The sequence below is a fragment of the Electrophorus electricus genome, chromosome 25 (assembly GCF_041902795.1).
Source record: "Electrophorus electricus isolate QZ-2024a chromosome 25, ASM4190279v1, whole genome shotgun sequence".
NCBI classification, from domain to species: domain Eukaryota; kingdom Metazoa; phylum Chordata; class Actinopteri; order Gymnotiformes; family Gymnotidae; genus Electrophorus; species Electrophorus electricus.
In genome coordinates, this window is record NC_137521.1 from 14,172,501 (window position 1) to 14,195,544 (window position 23,044).

General features: G+C 42.7%; 1 protein-coding gene across 15 annotated transcripts in view; it reads right to left on the minus strand.

The window, feature by feature from the left end:
• Window positions 1-20,446, minus strand: part of nfic (nuclear factor I/C) — a 113,832-nt gene extending 93,386 nt beyond the window's left edge. For 9 of the 15 annotated variants that reach the window (XR_014119828.1, XR_014119825.1, XR_014119827.1 and 6 more), the window contains exon 1: window positions 19,917-20,443. Coding sequence is in view for 2 of the 15 variants with exons in the window: in XM_035522184.2 (XP_035378077.2) it covers window positions 17,514-17,543 (30 nt within the window). In the remaining 13 variants the exon portion in view is untranslated. Of the gene's footprint in view, window positions 1-17,513; window positions 18,004-19,916 lie in introns of those variants that run through there. The other 6 variants (XM_081707283.1, XM_035522186.2, XM_035522185.2 and 3 more) reach the window with 6 other exon arrangements.
• Window positions 20,447-23,044: the final 2,598 nt, after the last annotated feature.

Here is a 23,044-nt window from a genome sequence, read left to right on the forward strand (position 1 = left end):
ATATATATATATATATATATTTAAATATAAAATAGTATTCGTATTGTGTACACACACACACACAATATGAATAGCATAATAGTATAGTATATTTGAAATTGACATACACACAATTCATTTGTAAATATAACACACAAGTTTACCTACCGAGAAAATCCAGTTTCTGTTTTACAGTGATAGATCTTTTCATCTTATCATCACATCCAATTAGCCTCTCATCACATCAAATTAGTGAATCTAAACGCTACTCCGCTGAACAATTTTTAATTACTACAGACTCCATAATAAGCTGCTTGAGTGATGAGCTTATGTTTTAAGTGACGCCAAAAATGTACAACATATTGAGGTCTTTTATTTATAGCAAATGATTAGATTGCATTTAATCGTCCTGGTGTTACTGATATTAGCTGCTAAAAGTTTGGCCTGAGAACTGCTGACGTGTTTATCTTGTCCTTCATTACCATACAAAGCATCGCGGTCGTTATAACAGGACATATTAGGAGCATTTCTGCATCTGACAAAAGACACAAAACCACCTACGGTAGCTAAAATGACTTTAATTACTTTTAGTGAAAAATACCTGTATGTACAGTAGTTAATTTCAAATAATGAATTTCATTAAATGCTTATTATTTGTGATTTATGGTGATATTTTTAATGATTTCAGGTGATTATTAGAAGCTCACGTACACTGTGACTTAAAGGCATACTGGCATCTGAAAGTCTTGCTGAACCTGTTTAACCTACACACGCACACACACAGACACACACAGCTTTAGGCCAAGAAGACACAGGCCTCCCAGTGTGGGAACAGATCTGGCAGCTTTAACCCCTGGCTGCGTTACCATTCTACCTGAGCAGGTGTACTGCTACACTTGAAACAAAAGCATCACTTACGCCGCCCCAATACACCGGTCCTCTGAAACAAGAGACAGCCACAGAGAACCCCGCGTCAAATCAATATCACTCCCGGTAAACCCGAGCCATGGATGCCATTCTAGATTTTGTAGGAGTATTACATGGTATTGGATTACAGATTTGTAATGCAGCATCCTGTATGACATCGGTGTAGGGCTTTACTGGGGGAGGGTCATAGTTCTCTTCTGAACATACCTGAATGAACTGCACCCTAAAACAGGAAGTGCTTGGGCAGCACTACAATAGCTACAGTGTGATTTATCAAATTCTTAACATGCTTTAATCAGGTGACTATATTAATTAATGCCTATAGAGAAAAAAATGAGAGAGAGAGAGAGAGAGAGAGAGAGAGAGAGAGAGAGAGAGAAACAGAGAGAGACACACACAGAGGGAGAGACAAAGAGTAAATCAGGGTGGTGAGCTTTATGGGAAATGCAGTGCAATCCCTCCACTTGAGCTCTGACCTGATCATACAGGACAACAGAAATCCATTATGTGGGATTAGAGAGGCTCACCTGGTCACTCAGAGACTGTGGTCTCGCTCTGCCTGGCCCCCGCAACCCCTCCCTCACTGTATCTCACTGTACATTGCTCTGCGTCCCTCTCCATCTGTCTCTCTCTTTATCTCCAAGATAAACCCCCACACCCCCCAAGGAAGCAGTCCTACTGACACCATCTTAAGATCTGTTCTAGGATCCACATGGCTGCAATGGTCAGTTGACAGAGGTCATCACGTCTCCATTCCCAGGGAAGGGACACGCTCACAGAGGTTCAGTGGAGGAGGATACAGTCCCTGCATGAGTACATATATATACTCCCTACAGGGGGACAGAAGAGTCCTATATATGTATATATGCTTCCTACAAGAGTATATATGCTGCCTAGAGCAGCACAAACTACCTACAAGAGAGCACACTGCTTACAAGAGTACTCACTCCTCACAGGAGAACACAAGAGTGTACACGCTCCCATATGGGCTTACACATCCTGTGTCTCTTTGACATCTCGAATATACACAAGGACTGCAAACCCCAACTAGGTTTAATTAGAATTCTCTTCAAGTCCATTTCTTTTTGAAATACCATTATGCCCAGTTTGGATTCTACAGGTAAACTGGTAAGAGAACAAATTGCCATTAAGAGTGTATTTTGTTCTGCACTAATTAACTTTCATACAATTTGTTCAGACCAGGCATACATTAACTTTATTTTCAATGAACACCAAAAACCATCAGGACACTGTGATTAGATACTACTGTGTGATGAACAGTCTGTATGTCTTCAGCATGAACAGGGGGACTTAGATTTTCTTCTGTGAATCAAATTTACATGGAAAATGTTAACGTTAAGTGAAACTCACGGCATGAAAAGTCTGAAGCTAAATAAAAAAAAAAGGAAAAAAGAAAAACTGTCCTCTAAAAAAAAAAATCATACAGATGGCTTTTTAAAAAAAGAACAGCCAGTTACTTCCAGATTGTGATAGAGCGTCCATCTCTATTGGAAGAGTGAGCAGAGAGACACTGAAGACAGAGACAAGTGGCAGTAAATTAATTATTGTGCCTTTCATTGTGAAACACACACACACACACACACAGATACATAATTTTCAAATCTGACAAAAGCTCTCCACACACGGAGATGTTTCTTATTCTCTGGTTTGTTCTTCCCAAACTGGGTTTGCTCCCCTAGACTGTTCACCGCAGCGCAGAAGAGTTTCTGGCGCATCCCGTTAAAGCTTTACCTCAAACGCTCACACACTTTCAATCACGCTGATCGCCGAGGTCTGCTGAAGCCCGGATACTGAGGAAGAGAGCATGCTGCCAATGACAGCCTGACTTCATCTCTGCAGCACTGTCTGTATGTGTGTGTGTGTGTGTGTGTGTGTGTGTGTTAACGTTACTACATGTCCCCAGCTGTTTGGACAACAGGACTGTCTGCCTGCTTTTAGTCGGAGCCTCATCAGATCCCACACTGATGTTGCACAAGGGATTTCCCTCTGAGTGCAGTGAGGAAAAGGAAATGACGTGGAAACAGCAGCAGACATGGGACTGTGGTCTTTGGCTCTGAAGGCCATACCAGTGATGTGATTTTTCAGATGCAGCTCGAAGATGGACAGAGTTTTCAAGCTCGAGGCAAAACTGAAATGCGTAAGCTTATACACAGAAAACACAAAGGATGTTTTTAACACCTCAGGACTAGATATGAAATTACAAACAGTATGGCAAGCATATATAGCCCGCTACATTTATGTGGGCCAACTCTCTGTATGTTGTGAAGTTGTTATTGTGCGTAGGTCTCTGTCAATGTACAAGAGAAGCGTAAACTGATCTGCAAACAGCACACATTCCTGTTTTGGAAGTGTACACAGAACTTCAAATGCACCAGTTGTACTGTGGAAGAGAACTCCCAGCGATCTGAAACATGTACTAGCAAAGCACCTTTTGTCTTACAAAATATCACGTGACATTCATTTTAACAACACAGCGCAGTGCCCCAAGAAGACATAGGAAAGCAACAGGGGGACCCAGAACTGTGTGGGTCCACGCTAATAAGGAACGCAGCCTAAGTCCAAGTCCAAGGTCCAACCCCATCACATCGTCTGAACAGCTATTTAAAGCCTGTCTGTAAAAAGGAGCCAACGACTGCATAGCCAGCCTGGGAAACACAACCGAAACAGAGCTGGGTGATGTAGAAACCACTCCACAAACAGCAGCCCCATGCCAGCACCCACGGCCTGGTGATGGAGCGCTTGTGCATACGAAAGCAAGCTAACAAACAAACATAGTACAACAGGCGAATGTGTGTTTTTCCTACATCGCCACAGCATTTCCTTTCAGCATTTGAAAATAAGGTCAAGAACAACTTATTATTTCCGAGCAAAGAGAAGCCCCACTGGCACTCCAGACGGCTCCACGCGGGCTCTCAAGTGCTCCAGGATCAACCCTGGGGCAGGTCTCCCAGCATGGCCAAGCAGGTTATCTGACTTGTCCTGCTGAGAGTAGCTAATTAAGAGATGGTGATGGAGGGTCTGTGGAATGTTTGGGCCCAGTGCCCAGTCTGTGGCCCAGTACGGCTGTGGGGCCACAACCCGGTCTGTGGCCCAGTATGGCTGTGGGTTGGGTCCAGTGCCGGTCTGTGACCCAGTACGGCTGTGGTCTGGGACCTGAGGCGGACACTGAGAGCTCGGGTCTGCACTCCAACTCTGTCTCTCTCTTGGCTTAATTACATCAGGCCCATAAGTGAATTTAGCTTGAGCTCCAAGACCACTGACGGCACAGTTCTAATTCTGGAGAGTCCAGGGGAAATGAACTAGGTCTCCCTCCCTCTCTCTCTCTGCCAGGGGGGCACATCATAAGAGACCAAATCAAATTAAATTTACTTTCAAATGGGATGAATAATTGATCAGCTGCAAAAGAGGAGTCTTTCAATTATTTAAGAGTCAGAACTGAATTTCAGGACATGTTGACTCTCATCCGTCCCACTTTATCCCCTTTATTAAGCCAAAGGTTAAAGACGTAGTCTTCAGACGCCTGGGTCACTTCCCACATCTTCACTAGGGGAATGTGGTGTGGGATTCTTCGGTCTGCTTCAGTGCAGATCCAGAGCAGATCTCAAAAAAAACATCAAGAACACCTCAAGAGCGCAACAGTTTGATCCAAGATGTTGCCACAGCCCTCAACGAAGGAATCCCCAAACCACACCAGGAGAACTTGACTACAGAGGGATGATGGGAATTTTAAAAGCACCATCTGTAAATCTGGATGGGAGGGAGTGTGCTTGAACTCTGAACTGAGTTGAACTCTAGAGTGCTCAAGGACGTCCTACCTTATCACTGACCTGGGAAGAGAACGTTCACCATAAGGAACTATTAGCTTACTCTAATCAGCTGTATGTTTTAGCCTTTTCTAAATTTTCCTTTATTTGTTATTTATAACTATATGTAAAAGGGATCTGTTGGAAAACATTTCAGTATGTTACCCCCTCAATCCCCATGCCAAGAACTCATAAATAAAATACCAAAAAAAAGACAAAAAGAAGTAAGAAGAACTTCCCTCTTATTTGTTCCCTTGGTTCCGGTCAATTTCATAATGTGTGAGTCGGCTAATCTTCCTGACCCACGTTTCGAGTGTCTTCTTTAGTGCCCCTCCCTGTAAACTTTCAGAGGGAGGAGAATCCCATCACAGTGTCTCCCGTCAGCGTCCCATTCAGGGCGGGAATGGGAGGCCCCTCCCCGAGAGGCTGTTGGCCTGCTTCAATGGGAACTTATCTGAAGAAAACAGGGAACAATTTTATTTGCACTGAACAGCTTTGAGCGCCTGTGGTTGGCCTTGGGTCTTCTCTGGAGTCCTTAAAACTTTACTAAACCTACTCTACAGCAGTTTCTCTGAATGACTCTTTAGGTTGCATATTTTTGTTATGCCAGTTTTCTCACAGTGCTGGATGCAACCCCATCTGATTGGTAGAGACTTCTCTCCAGGAACACAGCAGTGCCACCAGCAGTGTTTAAGGGTGTTTAAGATTGTTTAAGGGTGTTTAAGGGTGCTTTCAGACTTGGTAGCTTTGGTTCGATTAAGACGAACCCTTGTGCGATTGCTCTGTTAGTGCGGTTCGTTAGAGAGAGTGAGAATGCTTATGAATGCTGGTGCACCAAATAAGCAGACTGAGACTGACTGACCAGATAGGTTCGTTTCTTAACGAATTCTGATGCCTTTCCTTTGAAGTATTGGAAACGTACGTGGTCTTCTCGTTACAGTGTTCCTTCTTTGGGATGTGCAGTGGAGGAATTCTGGTGCTGTTTTGACTCCTTTATTCATTCTACCACAAGGTAAACACAACCCCGAGAAGAGCACCAAGCCCACTATCATACATACGTCTTACGCCACTTATTTCAAAACCTATTTTGGTTCAATTATAACGTATAATTCTTTGTTTAGTCCGGACCAAGGGAATCGAAGTACAAGTATGAACACACCCTAGGAAAGTTCCGAAATAATAATAATAATTATTATTATTATTATTATTATTATTGTGTTATTATTATTATTATTATTATTATTAAGTTTTATTATTTTCAAACTACTGACTAGGCAGTATCTTCAAGCCTCTGTGAGCCAAATTGACAACTTTAATGATTGCACAACAGGCTGCACAATATTTCTGAATCACTGATTCAGAAAGCTGTCTTATGTTAATGAATGTTTTTTTTTAATTTTTTTAATGAATTATGGTATTGACATGATCTTCCAGAAAACCAAAAAATTTCAGTCAAACCAGTGCAATCTTAAAACATGTCACACCAAGGGTTCACTGGTGTGGGTTTATCCATTGTGTGACTCTGCTCTCATTGGCCAGTGGGACACATGGACAGTAAGCTTCATTCTCATTGGACAAACTCCATTCATGTGTCTGCAGAGAAACTTCAGCAGACTTCTAATGCACATGGTGGTGACCTATGCAGGGGAAGCAATAACTGTTTATCTTAAAGGCGAAGTCATTCTCTCTGGTTAATCATACACACCAACCTCTGAATCATGTCTCCGTTTCGTACGGTGCTGCACAGCGCCCTGAAATGCGGAAATCCTACAGATCCCCACAGAAGATTTTCATTTGTTTTCGTTTGCAGGTGTGCTAGTTCTTGCCTTTCCAAACTTCCCAACTTGTTCATCAAATTGCCTTTAGACTCATCAAGGCTCTCAAAGTAGTTTACGCAGGACGTTAAACAGCTCAATCAGTGATAGATCAAATTATGAGGCAACAGTTGGGCAGCAGTGTGAAGACGTATTAGAGCAGAAGCAGGGAGGCGCGGCAAGGCAGCTGCCCTAGTTCTGCTGCGCACGCGGTACCAGAGTCAGATCAGGTCATAGCCCAGCGTTGACGTGTCCTCCTCTGTTTCTAACGCTGTGCTGGTTGGCTTTGACTCTCATTCTTAGAGATCTCTGTCTGGGCCTGTAGTGTGTGCCCTCACACACACACACACACACACACACACACACACACACACACACACACACACACACACACACACACACACACACACACACACACACACACACACACACACACACACACACACACACACACACACACATCTCTGAGCCCCGTAGCTTCTTCCTTACATGCTCTCCGTGTCTTTCAGCTCTGACACTGCTGACGTCTGTTGATCTGTGCCAACGTGTGTGTGTGTATGTATGTGTATATGTGTGTGTGTGTGTGTGTGTGTGTTCTATAGGATGAGAGGACAGTGTGGGTTGTGTGAGAGCTGAACAGCAGTATGCTCTCGAAGCGTCACCATAAAGTCAAAAGCCCAAATGAATAGACACACTGTGCTCTGTCCTGGGGCACATCTGCCTCTCCCACATTCATCGGAAGATGAGAGCGAGAACAACATGAGCACACCAAAAAAAAAGAAAGAAAGAAAAAAGTAAGTCAACAAAATGAAAGACAGAGAGAGAGAGAGAGAGAGAGAGACAGAGAGAAAGAGAGAGAGAGAGGTTGAGAGTGCAGGATCCATTGTGGGTGTGTTTGTGTATGTGTGTGAGACAGAGAGATAGAGAGAGGGAGAGAGAGAGAGAGAGAAAGAGAGAGAGAGAGAGAGGGAGAGAGAGAGAGAGGTTGAGAGTGCAGGATCCATTGTGGGTGTGTTTGTGTATGTGTGTGAGACAGAGAGATAGAGAGAGGGAGAGAGAGAGAGAGAGAAAGAGAGAGATAGAGAGAGGGAGAGAGGGAGCTTTGGAAAGGATGACAGTCTGAGCTCTATAGTCCAACTACAGATATGCTTCCTCTATAATTATCTCTGACCACAGACCACCTCAGTCCCTCTTTTCAACAGTTAAACTGTTCTGTTGAAGTTTCTGAATGGAGAAAAAAAAACTATAATTTATCAGACAGAACAGTTGCAAACAAACCCTTCAGCAAAGAAAAATGCGTTCCCGCTCCTGCATTTTTTGGTATTTCTGTGAGTGTAGGATAAGCATGTAGCACACATGTTGTGATGGAGTTGCTTTAGGTGAGTTCAGAAGATCAATAGTACCACATCCTCCAAAACACACAAAAATGGGCCAGAGTGCCCTCGCAATTTGACTGTAATTTTTCTGTTTTGGAGACACATTTGAGAGCGTTTAACCAATGTCTAGGCTGGACGCACATGTGTGGGCTTCAGAGCCAGACAGTAGAGAGACGGAGGGAGGAATGAAAAGGCTTTGGTTGAGGAAGACTAGCTCTCATTTACTGTCTCTATATTTGAAGAAGCTTTACTGTCATGGCTGTATTCTGTTACAATGTTGCCAACGCATTTAAGTTTTAGCCAGTTTGAATACTGTACAATAAAAAGTTAAATATATTGTACATGAACTTGTTAACTTAAAACTAAGTAGAACAAGACTAAGGTGAAGCTCGTATGTTCCTTGAATCCAAACGGGTCCTAGTAGTGGTAAAGATAAGAATCACCCACCCTGAACCGAATTCACACTGTAAAGTGCAGCCTGTCCCAGCAGCTAAGATTTGTGAACATGCATGTGGGCATTTCAGTTGGAACACCACTATATATATATATATATATATAAATAATGAGTTAACACGCATAACACTAAATTTGCAGATATATGAACACCCCAGGCATCTTATAACACAGAGAGCGTCTATACCCCTGGACACACCCAAATATGCACAAAAACACACAATAAACTACATAATGTGCTAACCTGCTAATAATCAGCCATGAAATTACACAGCTTTAGCTAAAAAAGCAGGCATCAGCCTGAACTAAGAAATGCCCACCTACTTATACTGAAAATATTACCCTAAGTATGTCATCAGAGGTTCACTGACAGTTCAGTCAAATATGGGGACGTTCCAGTTTGTATTTCTCAAAATACCACTGACGACGTGTTTGGGTTTATATCAGTGTGGATAAGTGCACGCACTACCCTGCCTGTCCCTCTCCATGGTCAACCTGTGGTCACTCGGCTTGTGTCGGACGAACTGTATCTCTGACAGAGAAGAGCGCAAGCATGTCCTTAATGGCGCTGTCTCTCTCACTCTTATTCTCTCGCTCTCTCAGAAACTCAGGAGTGATGACAGACATTCATAATACGACACTGCTTTATGCTTGGCACTCTGAGATCAATCTGCCGTTAGCCAAACTCTGCGCATCCGGTTGCTAACCTCCATCACGCGCCGATGTTGACATGTTAGAAGCTCAGGTATGGGACAGTGTGTGTTCATAATGCTTTCTGTCACATTGTCTTTTTGAGGAAGAGATTACACTACATAAACATTTTAATGTTTACTTAAGTTTCCAACAAAGACATTCGATACTTTGAAGGCTGCCACATGAAGTCAGATAATATGCCTGAAGTCCTGGGGCCTCGGATAAAGAGACAGTGTTTTAAATGCGGATAAACACAAGCAGGCCACTGCCAGTGCAGGTATGCTACAGGTTTCAGGCTATTTCAAGTTCGAGCAAAACCAAATTAAAGCCAGAGCAAGTCAACTGAACAATGAACAATGCATGTCAGCCCCAGTGGACCTGCATTAGAACTGTGTGAACTCTCTCTCTGTGACTTTTACAATCTATCAGACACTTTACTTTGTGAAAAGAGGCTATGTCCCAACTTGCACCTAGCATGGGGTGGGGGGGGGGTTACATGAGTTTACCAAATAAAGTTGGAATAAATCACTTTATAATTGCCCCATCCCTCAACCAGCAAACAGAATATTGCAATATGGGTGAAAATCCAACTTACCAATAGGTGTTAACTCCCATCACATATTTTTACAATGCTTACCACACAATACAGTGTGCAATATAGTTATTCAATATGCAATACAGGTGCTTTGACAGGTTCAGTAGGTCAGAGTAGTTGCAGCCATCCAGGCTGTTCAACCCCAAGTCTGGCATGAAAGAGACTGTCCTCCCATCCCATCACAGCCAGCACTGCAGCCAGGGGCAGGAAGCCCAACCGGCGTCGGGCCCCTGGGGCGGCTGGCCTTCGCCTACAGTCACTGTAGCAGTGGGGAAAAAGGCCAGTCGCTTATCTTGGAGAGTCTCCATTACAGAACGAGCTGCTCCAGCTGCAACTCAGATACCCCCCACCCACCCCCACCCACCCACCCACCCACCCACCCACACACACCCACCCACACCCACACCCACCCACACCACACCCACCCACACCCACACCCACCCACACCACACCCACCCACACCACACACACCCACCCACACCCACCCACACCCACCCACACCCACACACAGCGTTGAGAACACATGGACAGTGGCATTCCCAGTAGCCCTGCAATACCACACAGTTCCAACACATTGCGCTGATCAATAAACGATGAAGCTTCAAAAAAAAAAAAAAATCAGTACTGGAAGAGTGCACTTCCAGTGTCACATAATCAAGTCTTCCACAATTATGAGTTCCAGTCTGTAAAAATGGCTTTGATCAGTTACTCTGGAAGCACAGTGAGAAGTCTAGAAGTATACATTCCAGAAACCTCCCTCCTGAAAGGATCCGCTAGTGGCTGGTCACCTCAACATACAGCCAGACACAGTTTACATCAGTGAAGCCAAAGGGCAAATATGAAATATTACTGCAACAAAAATTATTATTCCTATTATCAATAGTGTGATTGTGGCTGGTGACTCCTGTTCCCATGAAGGGCGCTCGGTATTACAGTCGTAGCACACTGGACAGAAACGCCTGATTCAGTGGTGCACTCTGCTGCTCAGACACTGTTTCTGGAGAGCTGCAGATGCTGGTTGATAAGTGACAGTATTTTATGCTTAGCAGAGGGTAACGCTCAACACCCATTATGCACTTCTTAAAGAATGATTAAAAGGAGACTGAAGAACACTGATTGTGTTTGTTTGTTTGTTTGTTTGTTTCCTAACAGCACTTTTGGGGACTGTAATCTCCTTTTAGCTGCCGAAAGTCTACTTAACATATTTGTTAGCACACGGAAGTTCAAAATAATTCATGCTAAAAATAGTCCTTTTTTTTTTTTTTAAAGAATCTTCTTACCTATAAAAATAAGTTTAAAAGAAGGGGTAAATCTGCTTTGCCGGTCCCCGAGGACCCCGAATGACTCCTCGCAGACAGCAGTGTGCTGTTCGCATTGCAGGGGCTGAAACTCTGGCTGCTGGATTCACAGTCAGAGCTCAGAGGACCATCCTCCCCCCGCACCATGAACAAGAGCTAAACTAACCCCCGCAAGGTGGCACAGTGCGCTTCCATAACCTCCGCCACGCCCGGGACGCCTCAGTATGCAGAAAGAAGCAAGAGGTGTAATAAAATCACAGAATGTCCTGAACTTTCTGGTCTAGTTAATTAGGGCATTACCATAAATGAACAAATGTACAGTATTTCTGTCTTGCCATCCTGTCTTTAACATCAGTGCATTTCCTCATATTGAAAACAATAAATGGAGTCCTGTGAATTGCAGCTTTGCCTGAGATTCTAAGACTAGACACAAACTACAGTGCAGTGTGCAGTTTCTCTGCCATCAGACAGAAAACACACAGAATCCCTTTTCATTTACTCATGTTACAAAAACAAACAGTTCAAAAATGAACTGAGGTGTTTGTTTTTGTTTTAAAAAAATCATCACAGCCCTGAAAAATGAGCAGTTATGGGAGGAGAAAAATAAAAACATTTAAAAAGCATAAAAATGAGTTCAAATGAGGATAAAAATCTTCAGATAACACATTTGCACTCCTGTTATTTGTTGCCAAACAGCAGACACATTTACAAATATTTACATAAATAATCTCATTTGGAAATATGTCATGGACTGTTAAGCCCGCAAACTGGTCCCACACGCCTCCCGGTAACCAGAGCTCCCGCAGGGCAGGAGTGGGGTGGGTGTGGGGGCAGGAGCCAGTGGCCGAGGAGCAGAGGTACGTACGCAAAGCGTTTGAATAAACAGCCCTGCTGGAACCTGCCACGCCAGCACTGAGGCACTTGATCAGTGTCCAGCTGGAACCTGCCCCAGACAGCCCGCGCAGCACAGCTCCGCCTGCCGCGGGACACGCAAACCAAGCAGACCAAGCATGCAGGTTTTGAATGAGAAAAATCGCACGTCTAAACACACGAAGTGACCGCTCACGCCAAAGGATTCTCACTATCTCTCAGTGTGTGAAAGCCACGAGTTCATATCCAGCTCTCAGGTTCGCCAGGTCTTACTGCAGGTACTGCCCTGTTCCGAATACAAAACCTCACTACTTCAGGGCTCATATGCACATCGTTTGGCTGCAACCTCGCAAGCATCGTTCAAGCTACACAGGGGAGCAATTACCGCATCATGTCGTTTCTGGATAGGGGGAGAAATTTTTTTTAAAACCCTGCCAGAAAGCCTCCCCCTCAATCTCCTGGCATAGGCACGCAGGACGCTGCATGCTCAGGTGATGTCCAAATGTGCCTTTGTAATGTAAATATTTAGCGTGGCTCACCATGCTCCCGGCCGAGGACCCAGGGTGCGATAGGAAATGAAGCCAACCTTCCACAGACATCTGCAACACAGGCTGCACGGTGTCCTCTGCACATGCCAGGGGCCACGGGTTTTATAACTGTGGCCAGTTTTCACACACCCCCACCCCAGTACCCCACTGTCTCCCCTCTCCCTCTCTGAGACAATCACACAGCCATGAGGGCTGAAACATCAAAGTCAGTGCTCTACTTATGACTTCAGTCATGTTGGGGTTTTTTAACGCTCCTGACAGCTTTCTGGCATACATCAGTAAATAAATATCTAAAAGAAAAAAAATGATTTGAGAAATGACAGTTGGTTTAAGGCTCAGGAGGAGCAGGGAAATCAAAATATCTTAATTAACGTGTTGACGCAGAGTGCTTCAAAACGGCAGGGACACTAGCATGACTGCACCACTCAGCCATGTCAGAAGGAAGGGGGGCCTGCAGGTCTCACACACGCACACATACACACACACATACATACACACACGCACTCGCACGCACACACACACACACACACACACATACACACGCACTCACACACACACGCACACACGCACACATTCACACACGCACACATTCACACACGCACAGTAGCCCATGAGAGAGTCAGGGTTAGAAGAGGTGTTATAATGGCCTGGCGATCTGAGATTAGCAGCAGGGACACTTTAGACAGCACGGCCGAGTGTGGAGAGGCATGAGCACTGATGAAGACAAGTGCCTAGTGAGGGTGGCAATAACACACACAGCACAGACATACCATAACGTCACAGAGACCAAGAACAACCGTGGGAGAGAATAATTAAAAATATGAATGCTGAGACAAAGGCCAACATGTGTGTAATTGTACAATTGTTATGTTTTAAGTAAAAAAAAGTTTGTGTTCATTAAAAAAAAAAAAATCACTACAGCAACAAACAAATGGGTCACTGCTCGGATTTAAAATAACAGTTCACACAAGCTACAGATACTATTTCAATTTCAAATTACTGGAAAATGTGAAAAACATGAGACCACGTCTGAGCCATGCCAAACTACTATCAGCACACAGCCAGGTGCTAAAAGATTCAGCGGGCAAAGCCTGGGTTTTTAGCTCTGCTGCTCCACCGGCCTCTGCATTACTCTGCTCTCTCCTGCAGGGGACTAATTGCAGCACTAACAGAATGAATCGATGAGAAATGGGGGCAGGACAGTGTGCTGCCATCACTTGGGAATTCAATCTCAATCTTCCACATTGTGCCTGCAAAGAGTTGGCAAACACGCTCCAAGCAGGGCGCTCCAAACTCCCCGCGCCAGGCACCAAACACTTAATTGTACTCGCAGGAAAAAGACTAACACTTTACTGAACAAATGGTGTTTCGGATTATGTGTATACATAAAGAAGTTAGATACCCCTGTCAAGGCCCTAGCAACATGCATGTGGTATTAAGATTTGTAAATCTCTAATGCCCTGGGATAATTAGCCAGTACCTGCTCCAAGACACTAAAAGCATCCAGCTGTGCTAGAGATCTGCGGCCACATGACCCAGTTCCAGAAGAGCCGCAGAGCAAATGTAACTCAACTGTTCATTCAACAGGCCATTTCTTATCTGCTGTGATATGCTCGCCGCAGCAGACGGGCTCGCTTATTACCAACCGTCAGAGCTGGCGGGAACAAATGTATGTAAGTTTGTATTTGTGTAGGTTCATAAGTTTGTACATGTTTATTGATTTATGTATGTATGTATGCATGTATGTATGTATCTATTAGGGTGTACCATTTGATCTAAAATGTGACCTCATACAATTTGGAAACTGTCTACAATAAGGTAGTATGTATTTATTTAAATAAATATGCTATTTAAAAAAATCCATGATGAAAAAAACTAGTTAATACAGTAATTGCCTGAAAAAAAAATAGTACAAAATATAACTTTAAAACTTGGAAAAAGAAAGAGCAACCTGCAATACAACATTTATTGCTGTACAGCAATGTAAGTTTCGCACAAGGCTGGAGGAGCAATAGTACTATGTGTGTGTGTGTGTGTGTGTGTGTGTGTGTGTGTGTGTGTGTGTGTGTACACAATACACTCCTTGGGATCAAGGATCCCATCTGAGGCTAGTCAGGTTGCCAGTGGGACTGTGGTAGAGTCTGGCACACACCCTGCCTGCTCCTCTCCTGTTCTCTGTCTCTCTCCCTCTGTCTGTCATGGCATACTTTAGGGTCACATCAGGAGACAGCTCCGCATGCCACCCTCCTCCATTTTCACAGTGCCACTCAGTAAACACGCACAAGGCTGGCAAGCCACGGTGCTACTGCTCCCAGGGATAGTGAGAGCCTATGAGCCTGGACAGAGCACAGAGCACAGAGAACAGAGCACACACAACAGAACACACAGTACAGAGCACACAGTACAGAGCACAGAGAACAGAGAATAGAGAACAGCCCACAGTACACAGTACAGAGCACAGAGAACAGAACACACACAACAGAGCCCACAGCACACAGCACAGACAACAGAGCCCACAGCACAGAGAACAGAACACACACAACAGAGCCCACAGCACAGAGCACAGAGAACAGAGCCCACAGCACAGAGAACAGAACACACACAACAGAGCCCACAGCACAGAGCAGAGTACAGAGCACAGAGAACAGAGCCCACAGCACAGAGCACAGAGAACAGAACACACACAACAGAGCCCACAGCACAGAGCACACAATACAGAGCACAGAGCACATGGTACAGAAAACATGGCAGAAAACACAGCATATCTAGTACACAGCAGACCCAAATATTTTATGTAAATAATATAAAAACTTTAAAAGCTATGATTTGTTAGGATATGGGTTATGGGTGCAGTTATGACATGGATTAGTTATATGTTTTTGTTGTCTTTGCTGTAAACTATATTGAAAAGAAAATGTAAAACATTTAAAAAATTTTACACCATAAAAAGTGATTATGAACCTTCTTAATAAATTTCTTAACAAAAAGATGAAGAGAAATATGGATAACCAAAACCTGACCAAACATTCTGATATAGACTTTTACAGTAGTGTTGATGGTTTCTTCTAAACCTTCCAAGACATCTACCAAGTGAATATGCTTACGATTAAACACTGGATCTGCACTGGGTCCTGTAAGTGCCACACTAAATAAAACAGCACAGTTGGACTTTTGACTCTTAAACCTTAGGCAACTGTAATCTGAATTGGACTGAGATGCCCATGACGTGAAAATGCAACCATAAAACATGAAAAATAAATTAATTAAAGAACAGAACGGTTTGTCTCTATAAAAGTGGTGTTGATTATTGATTCTCAGTACCACAGATGATATTGCATTATGTCTCATTACATCTCCTCTGCAGCGCATTGTTATGTCCAGAGCACGTTTCACATGGTGGGATAGCAGACCGCGACGCAAACTCCACCAGCGTAACTCAAGACTGAACGTTATTCAAACAGCACTTTCCTGGAAATGACTGAAGGTCCAGTGTTAAGTCATTTTAAACATTAAACTTGCAGAACTTGGAGTAAGAAAACAGGCCAATTGACCAAATGAAAAAATTCAAGCTTCAATTTTTTTGACCCACATACCATCCTCAGAAAAAACTCACCTTTCTAAAGTGGCCTCTGAAATCAAAACATCCAAATATGACAACAAATAAATGAATATCATATATATATATATATATATATATATATATATATATATATATATATATATATCACACACACACACACACACACACACACACACACACACACATACATATATATATATATATACACACACACACACATACATATATATATATATATATATATATATATATATATATATACACACACACACACATATATATATATATATATATATATATATATATATATATATATATATATATATATACACACACACACATATATATATATATATATATATATATATATATATATATATATATAAACAAACAAACAAATAAAAATATATATATGAATATATATATCTATATATATATCTATATATATATATATATATATATATATATATATATATATATATACACACACACACACACACACACACACACACACACACACACACACACACACACACACCTTACTGCAACTTTCTTAAATGGCATTATAGAATACTACCAAAAAAACAAAAAAACAAACCTGCACTATTTTTAATTTTTAAAATGAGTATTAATAGCTTCTCAAACATAAAATGCAAACTATATAAAATGAAAATTGGCCATGGTTAATACCACAGTTTTACTAAAGCATGAACTTTACAGCTTCTCAGCTTCTGTGTAATGAATGTTGTTCTAAACACAAAACTAAATTATAAACATAAATCTTTCTGATTGATTCCATTACATTTTAGTTCAAACCCGTGATTTTACAGGCCTTATGTAGACTATTATGGCATTAACATAATAAAATCAAAAACTACTTTTAATAATTGAGAAAACACACATCACATGTGCAATGCTGTACATATCGCATTACGGGGCTTAAGCAATTGGTACGATTATAAAGTTTGTTTTGCAGCACGATATAACTCCTTATGTAAAAATAGGTCAGTGATCCAAAAAAGACAAACTGGAGGGAACACCATTTCTGTTAGCCTACACTGTCCTTATGTGACCTTTCAACTTTAAAACAATTTACTATACATAAATGAAAACAAATATATAATATTCAAATAATATACAAATATTATCAAATGCATCTTAATCTGGCAGAACAGCGTAACCCGTGGTAACTAAAGACGAAAGTTTTCACATACAGGAGAAAAAAAAGTTCTGTCCGTTTACGTGGAAATGTGTCGATCTGGTACTAACTTTTTTCTCCTGGTTTTATTCTCCCAGCATATGACCGAACCACCCCACGGAGCCCACAGGTGAGCTGGAGTTACAGTAATCACGTAACGAATAATACAGCAATAACTCCACAATCTTAAGGTAGGACAGCTATCTAATGTGCAAACTAATACACGAGTGCGCGTGAATGTGCGCCAGCAGGGCAGTGACGCGAGCGGAGGCGCTCCTAACCCCCCAGGGACTCGCGCCTGCACCGACCCTCGCGCTATCCGTAACAAACAAACAAACAAACAAACGAACGTGTTTACCTGAGTCAGACAGAGAGGAGAATACATCATGTTGAAATGACGCGTGTGGCGAGTACAGTGGCGAACCAGCGATCAGTTACTGGAACATGTTTCACAGTTAATCGTCACCATCATCAGCGGCGCCTCCAACATCGCCACCTCTGACTTCCAGTCCGTTAAAATATAAACCCTCCAAAAACCAGAAGAGAAAGGACAACAGTGACCCAAGTTTGCGTAGAAACTAAGATGAGCAAACGTGGAGTGTCAGGCAATCTGTTCCATTTAGGAAATGGGGGGGAAAGAATCAAAGAAGAAGAAAATGAAAAAGAGGGAGGAATGAAATGACGTTATAAAGATAGCCCATCCCAGACCAGCGCGCGGCTTAAAGAAGCAGGAACTGGCGGGAATGCCGTTGATCCAAAATGGTCACCAGCAGGGTACTGTATCTCCGTAGCTCAGGTGCAGCGTGTGTGACCAGTTAAACACCGGGTACACACGCGCCAGACTGTCCTCCCGCCGCGACCCGGTTTGGAGCGCGGTAACGTCTGAACGCTTGGAGCCAGTGTTACAGCGATTAGACCACCGCGAGCGCTGAGGACGTTGCGGAGAGCGCACATATGTGTACACGTGTATGTACACATGTACACCCATTCATGACTAATTATATTAGCGAGCAACTATCGTTTCAGCAGCCGCGCGCCCATAGTAAATGCTGGTGTAAATGTGTCGACCAGACTGCGCCGCTTCTAACGACAAGCGCGGAAAGTTTTAAAACTACATACCGCTGGACAATAAAAGGGTTTAAATTCAAAGGGGAAGGAGATTCAAAATCCGTCGCTTGATATAATGTACAGATCAGGAATCTGAATTCTTCATCAAACTGGACTGAAGTACATTTGTAAAGCGATTTAAATGACATGGTGTTCACTAAAGTGTATATTTCACATTTTCACACAGTTAGGCCTGTCAGCTAAGTAACAGAATCACAAGTGGGAAATAAGAAAGCTGTGTGTTACTTAAGAGAACTTTCTTTAGGAGGATTTTGTCTAAGTAATCCAACAACAGTCCATTCTGACACATTACATACGATACAAAGCCGAACCTTACTGAGCTCACCTAAAACAATCAAACCACAAAAACGAACTACAAACACGGATCTGAACACGGCCTAGGGGTAGATCATAAAGAAGTTGGAGCTAATATTTCTTTTACATTTTACTAATATGCACAATGGTGCATCATACTGCACTTTACTGCGTCTGCAAATAAGGGGCTTGGCAAATTCGGACATGGCCTAAATATCCGAATGTCCTTTGAATTATTGCAAAGAACGAAATTAATAAAGATGTCTAAGCAAATGCGTAAAACTGCAATGCGGCCCAACCTAATACATGTCACTATCAGACATATTCACGTCCAGTTCAGAACAAAATATAAATAACTCCTGAAAGTAAAAAAAGTTAAACTCCTCGATCTTCAGTCAAAAGTTACCTTCATAAACTGGTAGACAATAAAAAAAACTATTAATCTGTAAACAGAGAAGAGGAAGGCAGACACTTCCTGGATATACATAAACTGAAAATGTCCTTGCTGATATCGAGCTGATCTCGAACTGATCTGAGGATCACCTGAACTCTCTCCTCACGGTTATTATCATGATATTGCAGCAAACATCGCAGACTTAACCTCAGCTGCCCGTTACAGCCCGGAGTTAAACAGCAGTTTGGCTCCTTGTTTAAGTCTGAAGTATGGTGGAAGGGTTCGCTCCTGCTGTTCTTTAATGTGAACTCAGCTGACTGGAGGAAAGTAGACGTTACTGACAGTTGCCCCGCGCCTAGGTGACTTGGCCTTGCTTGTTCAAACGTTAAAGCTACGCAAAGCTCCCTTGCGCTTGTACGGAGCTGGTGTTCACCAACTCTCCGCGGAGGCACTCCAGAGCCGCGGCGCTTTAACTGCGCCACTCTCGCTCAGATTACTTCCAGGGACGGAGCGCCTCTGTCGGTCTGTGGTTCAAATTCATGCCGGCGAGCCTGCGGCTCTGGCTGCGGCCATTTTCTGCTGAGTAGACTCTCCGCCGGGCGGCTGCGCTCGCGGGCTCTGAACTTTAAACTGGCCTTCGGAGTGCGTGCGTTTCTCAGGCCAGCGAAGAGCGAATAACTTCCGCTGTGGGATAAACGCGAGGCATCTCGATCGTTTCGCGGCGCTGTAGCTTAAATACACGCCTGCATTTCGACCCTTTTCCCCTCAAACCTCGCGCTTGGCTAGCAACCAGCCAGAAACGGAGCAACTGCCTAAAGCTTGGGAGCAGGGCAGCGCGAGGCACTCCTGCGACCATCTCGGCACTTTAAGCGTGCAGAGCACGCGAGCTCCGCTGCCTCGCGTCTGTCGAAACAACGCAAATAATGATGAAATTGATCAACGTACCATTTTGAAGCGAAACTGCCAACCCCCCCGAAAAGTTCTAGCTTAGAAGCGTTTGCAGTACTGCAGTTCAACGTCTGGCCATCTCGTCGGTACGTTTTTATTACTCCATATCCATTTCTCTTCGCAAGGAAGTAAATCCCTGGTGCTCGGATGAGAATAACCCGGACACTGACCAAATACAAACGTCCCACGCGAGGTATGCAGCTTCAACCCAATCCGATATCCACGCTACGAGGTAGAGAAGGACAACACGCAGATTTTAGAATACAATAAAAATTTCACGGTCAGGACTCTTAGCTGCAAAGAGTGCATTGGTTGGGGATCTGGGTATCGCAGCCTACTGTAGTCGTAGATCGCTGAACTACAGCGCTAGATCTCCTGTCTCAGCTTTGCAGCGTGCAGTACGGCTAGCGGTGTTGCAGAGCGGTCAATGCCTCGTCTCTTCTAGTCTTTATTTTTCTTACGACACGATCGGCCAAATACACTGCTCATGCAACGGGCTCATCATAGATCTTTTTGTCGCCGATAAGAAATTGATTAAACACCACAGAGGTAGCTTTTGTGTGTGTGTGTGTGGGTGTGTGTGTGGGTGTGGGTGTGGGTGTGGGTGTGGGTGGGTGGGTAGGTGGGTAGGTGGGTGCGTGTGCGCGCGCGTGTCTGTGTACACAAAGGGGCCCGATATCTAACAGAATGCTTGTTTTATGGCGTAGTTACAATTAAAAGACTTATTTTAAAAATACAATTAAAAAATCATAATTTAACATTACCTAAAGACACAAGGGACTAATATAAATCCGTTGGCAACTACGAAAAGCCAGCTCCTACTTAACATGGGCTGCTCAAACCTGTTATATCCCCCGCACGGTGCATTATTGGAAGCAGTTCTTTTAAACAGCCGTCCAAGAAAAGAATAAGTGTTGCTCCTCATCATATATAGTGTAAAGGGACCATCTCCCTGGGCTTGGCGCTTTATAGCCGTAGTTCATATAAACTGGCAGCGCAGAATATCAGCGTTTATATTCTGCACCTAGTTATATTATCTTATCGGCCTACCGCCTGTAAGCGTGTCGTTAACTTTGTTTATATCACCCAACTTTTAGTAACTGCAATTACCAACAGCAAAAGTAAAAAATATAACTAAACATATTATTTATATATAACTTTATCTAATGGTTATGTGTTACTGAGGCTAGATATGACAGCCAGTGGGCAAGTGACGGGCTCAAGTTCCCGCAAAAAAATGCGATTTGGCGCCAGGTGTTCAAACAGTTTATCTTTAAATATAGTTTAATTAACAATCATTATGTAAAAGTGCGGAATAGAGGACTTGGTCAGGCCCCAGACCTGTGTCCTCTCGTCAGGAATCCATCACTGTTTTGGCACACATGCTGCGTGGAGCTGTAGAAAACGCACAGCATACTTTTGTTCATGAAGTTGATTTCATTAAGAGGAAAAAACACTCATCGTAAGATTTTAGTAATTTAATATATTAAGGACCATTTTATGACTTATGATCCTCATCACGATTTAAACACAAAGAAAACAGTGTTTTTCCTCAATGTTCAATAATTTTGCTTTATCACACAAAAAAGTCTAGAGACTATTTTTATGGGGCGGGAAGGCGATTGGTTGGTAAGTATTTTCATATTAATAAGCTATTGCTACAATGTCAGACCGTTTCTGAAAAATATTTTTGCAAAAATTGCGGGAGTGCAAAATTTTATATTTTGTTCATATTTGTTTGCCTTTAGTTTACTTATCACACTCAAATCGCTCAGAGGTTTGCTTCTGACAACCACGAGTAATTAACCTGAATGTAGCGAAGACTAAGAATTTCTTTAAAAAACAGACTACTGTTTTGACTAAAAAATAATTTCGGAATTCCTTGATAAAATATTTGCGTAATTGGTCGGTGGTTAATATAGCCCAGTCTCTGATTAGCCCATAGCGATGAACATTAACTAATTAAGGTTTAAAATTTCGACTGCCTAATAATTAAATACCTTAATTTCTTGTCATATTCACAATGAATAGTCCACAAGACAAGTTCGCTTAACGAAATCTTGTGCTGGGGTTTCCTCAGCATCGCCGGAGTTTTGAAATAATAATGAAAAAAGATAATTTGTTCTCCGCAGAAGTATCCTGGAGCATTGGAATACTGCAGACGTTAACATAGACTGTAATACTTTACACACGAAATCCCGGTATGAAGTTGATTTCGGTCTTGTATGATTTAAGCATAAGTGTTTTATTAAATGTCTGCAGAGTTGACAAAGTACGTTCACTGCTTTTCACTTTGTTGTTCAAGTAACGAATACTTCCAAATGATTGATTACAGAGGCGTTGTAGTTCACTGAAATAGTTCCTTCCAAATGGAAAAAGATATATTTTCTGTCTGATTGTTCTAAAATAAATAAACCGTGAAACTGTCCTCCAACTCAGAAAACTGTTAACTCTATTTATTGTTTTTTTAAACATATTTTTAAAAAATATTTGAGCAACATTCTTTGTCATCTTTGTTACACACCAATTTATTTATTTAGTTGTGAGTAGCCTGCAGTCTCGTCCTTGAAGGTCTTACGCTGTTAGTCTTACTCTGTCAGTCTTACTCTGTCCTCAGCGCTCAGCTCAGAGGGGCAAACGTGGGCACAACCATTAGGCCTGAGCTCACATGGAGCAGAGTGCATGGGTGGGTTCACTGGTCAGGCCTCGGGCAGGCATCTACCTGCTGCTCTTGCTCACCGGAGCACAACGGAGTCTGATCTGATTCTGGTAGATCAAGAGGCCTTGGAAGAGTGTCCAAGCCAGCATGAGCACGGACTCTGACACCTCCGGATGCATTCAAGACCTTTTTGAAATGGGGAAATTTCCTTTACTTTAAGCTAAATTCAAGAAGCAATGAAATGCAAAACCACAATTCACAGTGTGAGAGGGTTTAATTCTCTTATGGCAGACTGAACCTAATCCCACACCAACATCAGGAGCCTCTAATAATAACACTAAAATATACATTTCATTATTTCTCTATCCCCAAACTATGAGATTTAACAATAATTAAAAGTTGTTGTTTTTTTTAAGTTCTCTTATGGTCACTTACAAGTCTGCAGGAAAGTGTGCATACATGACTA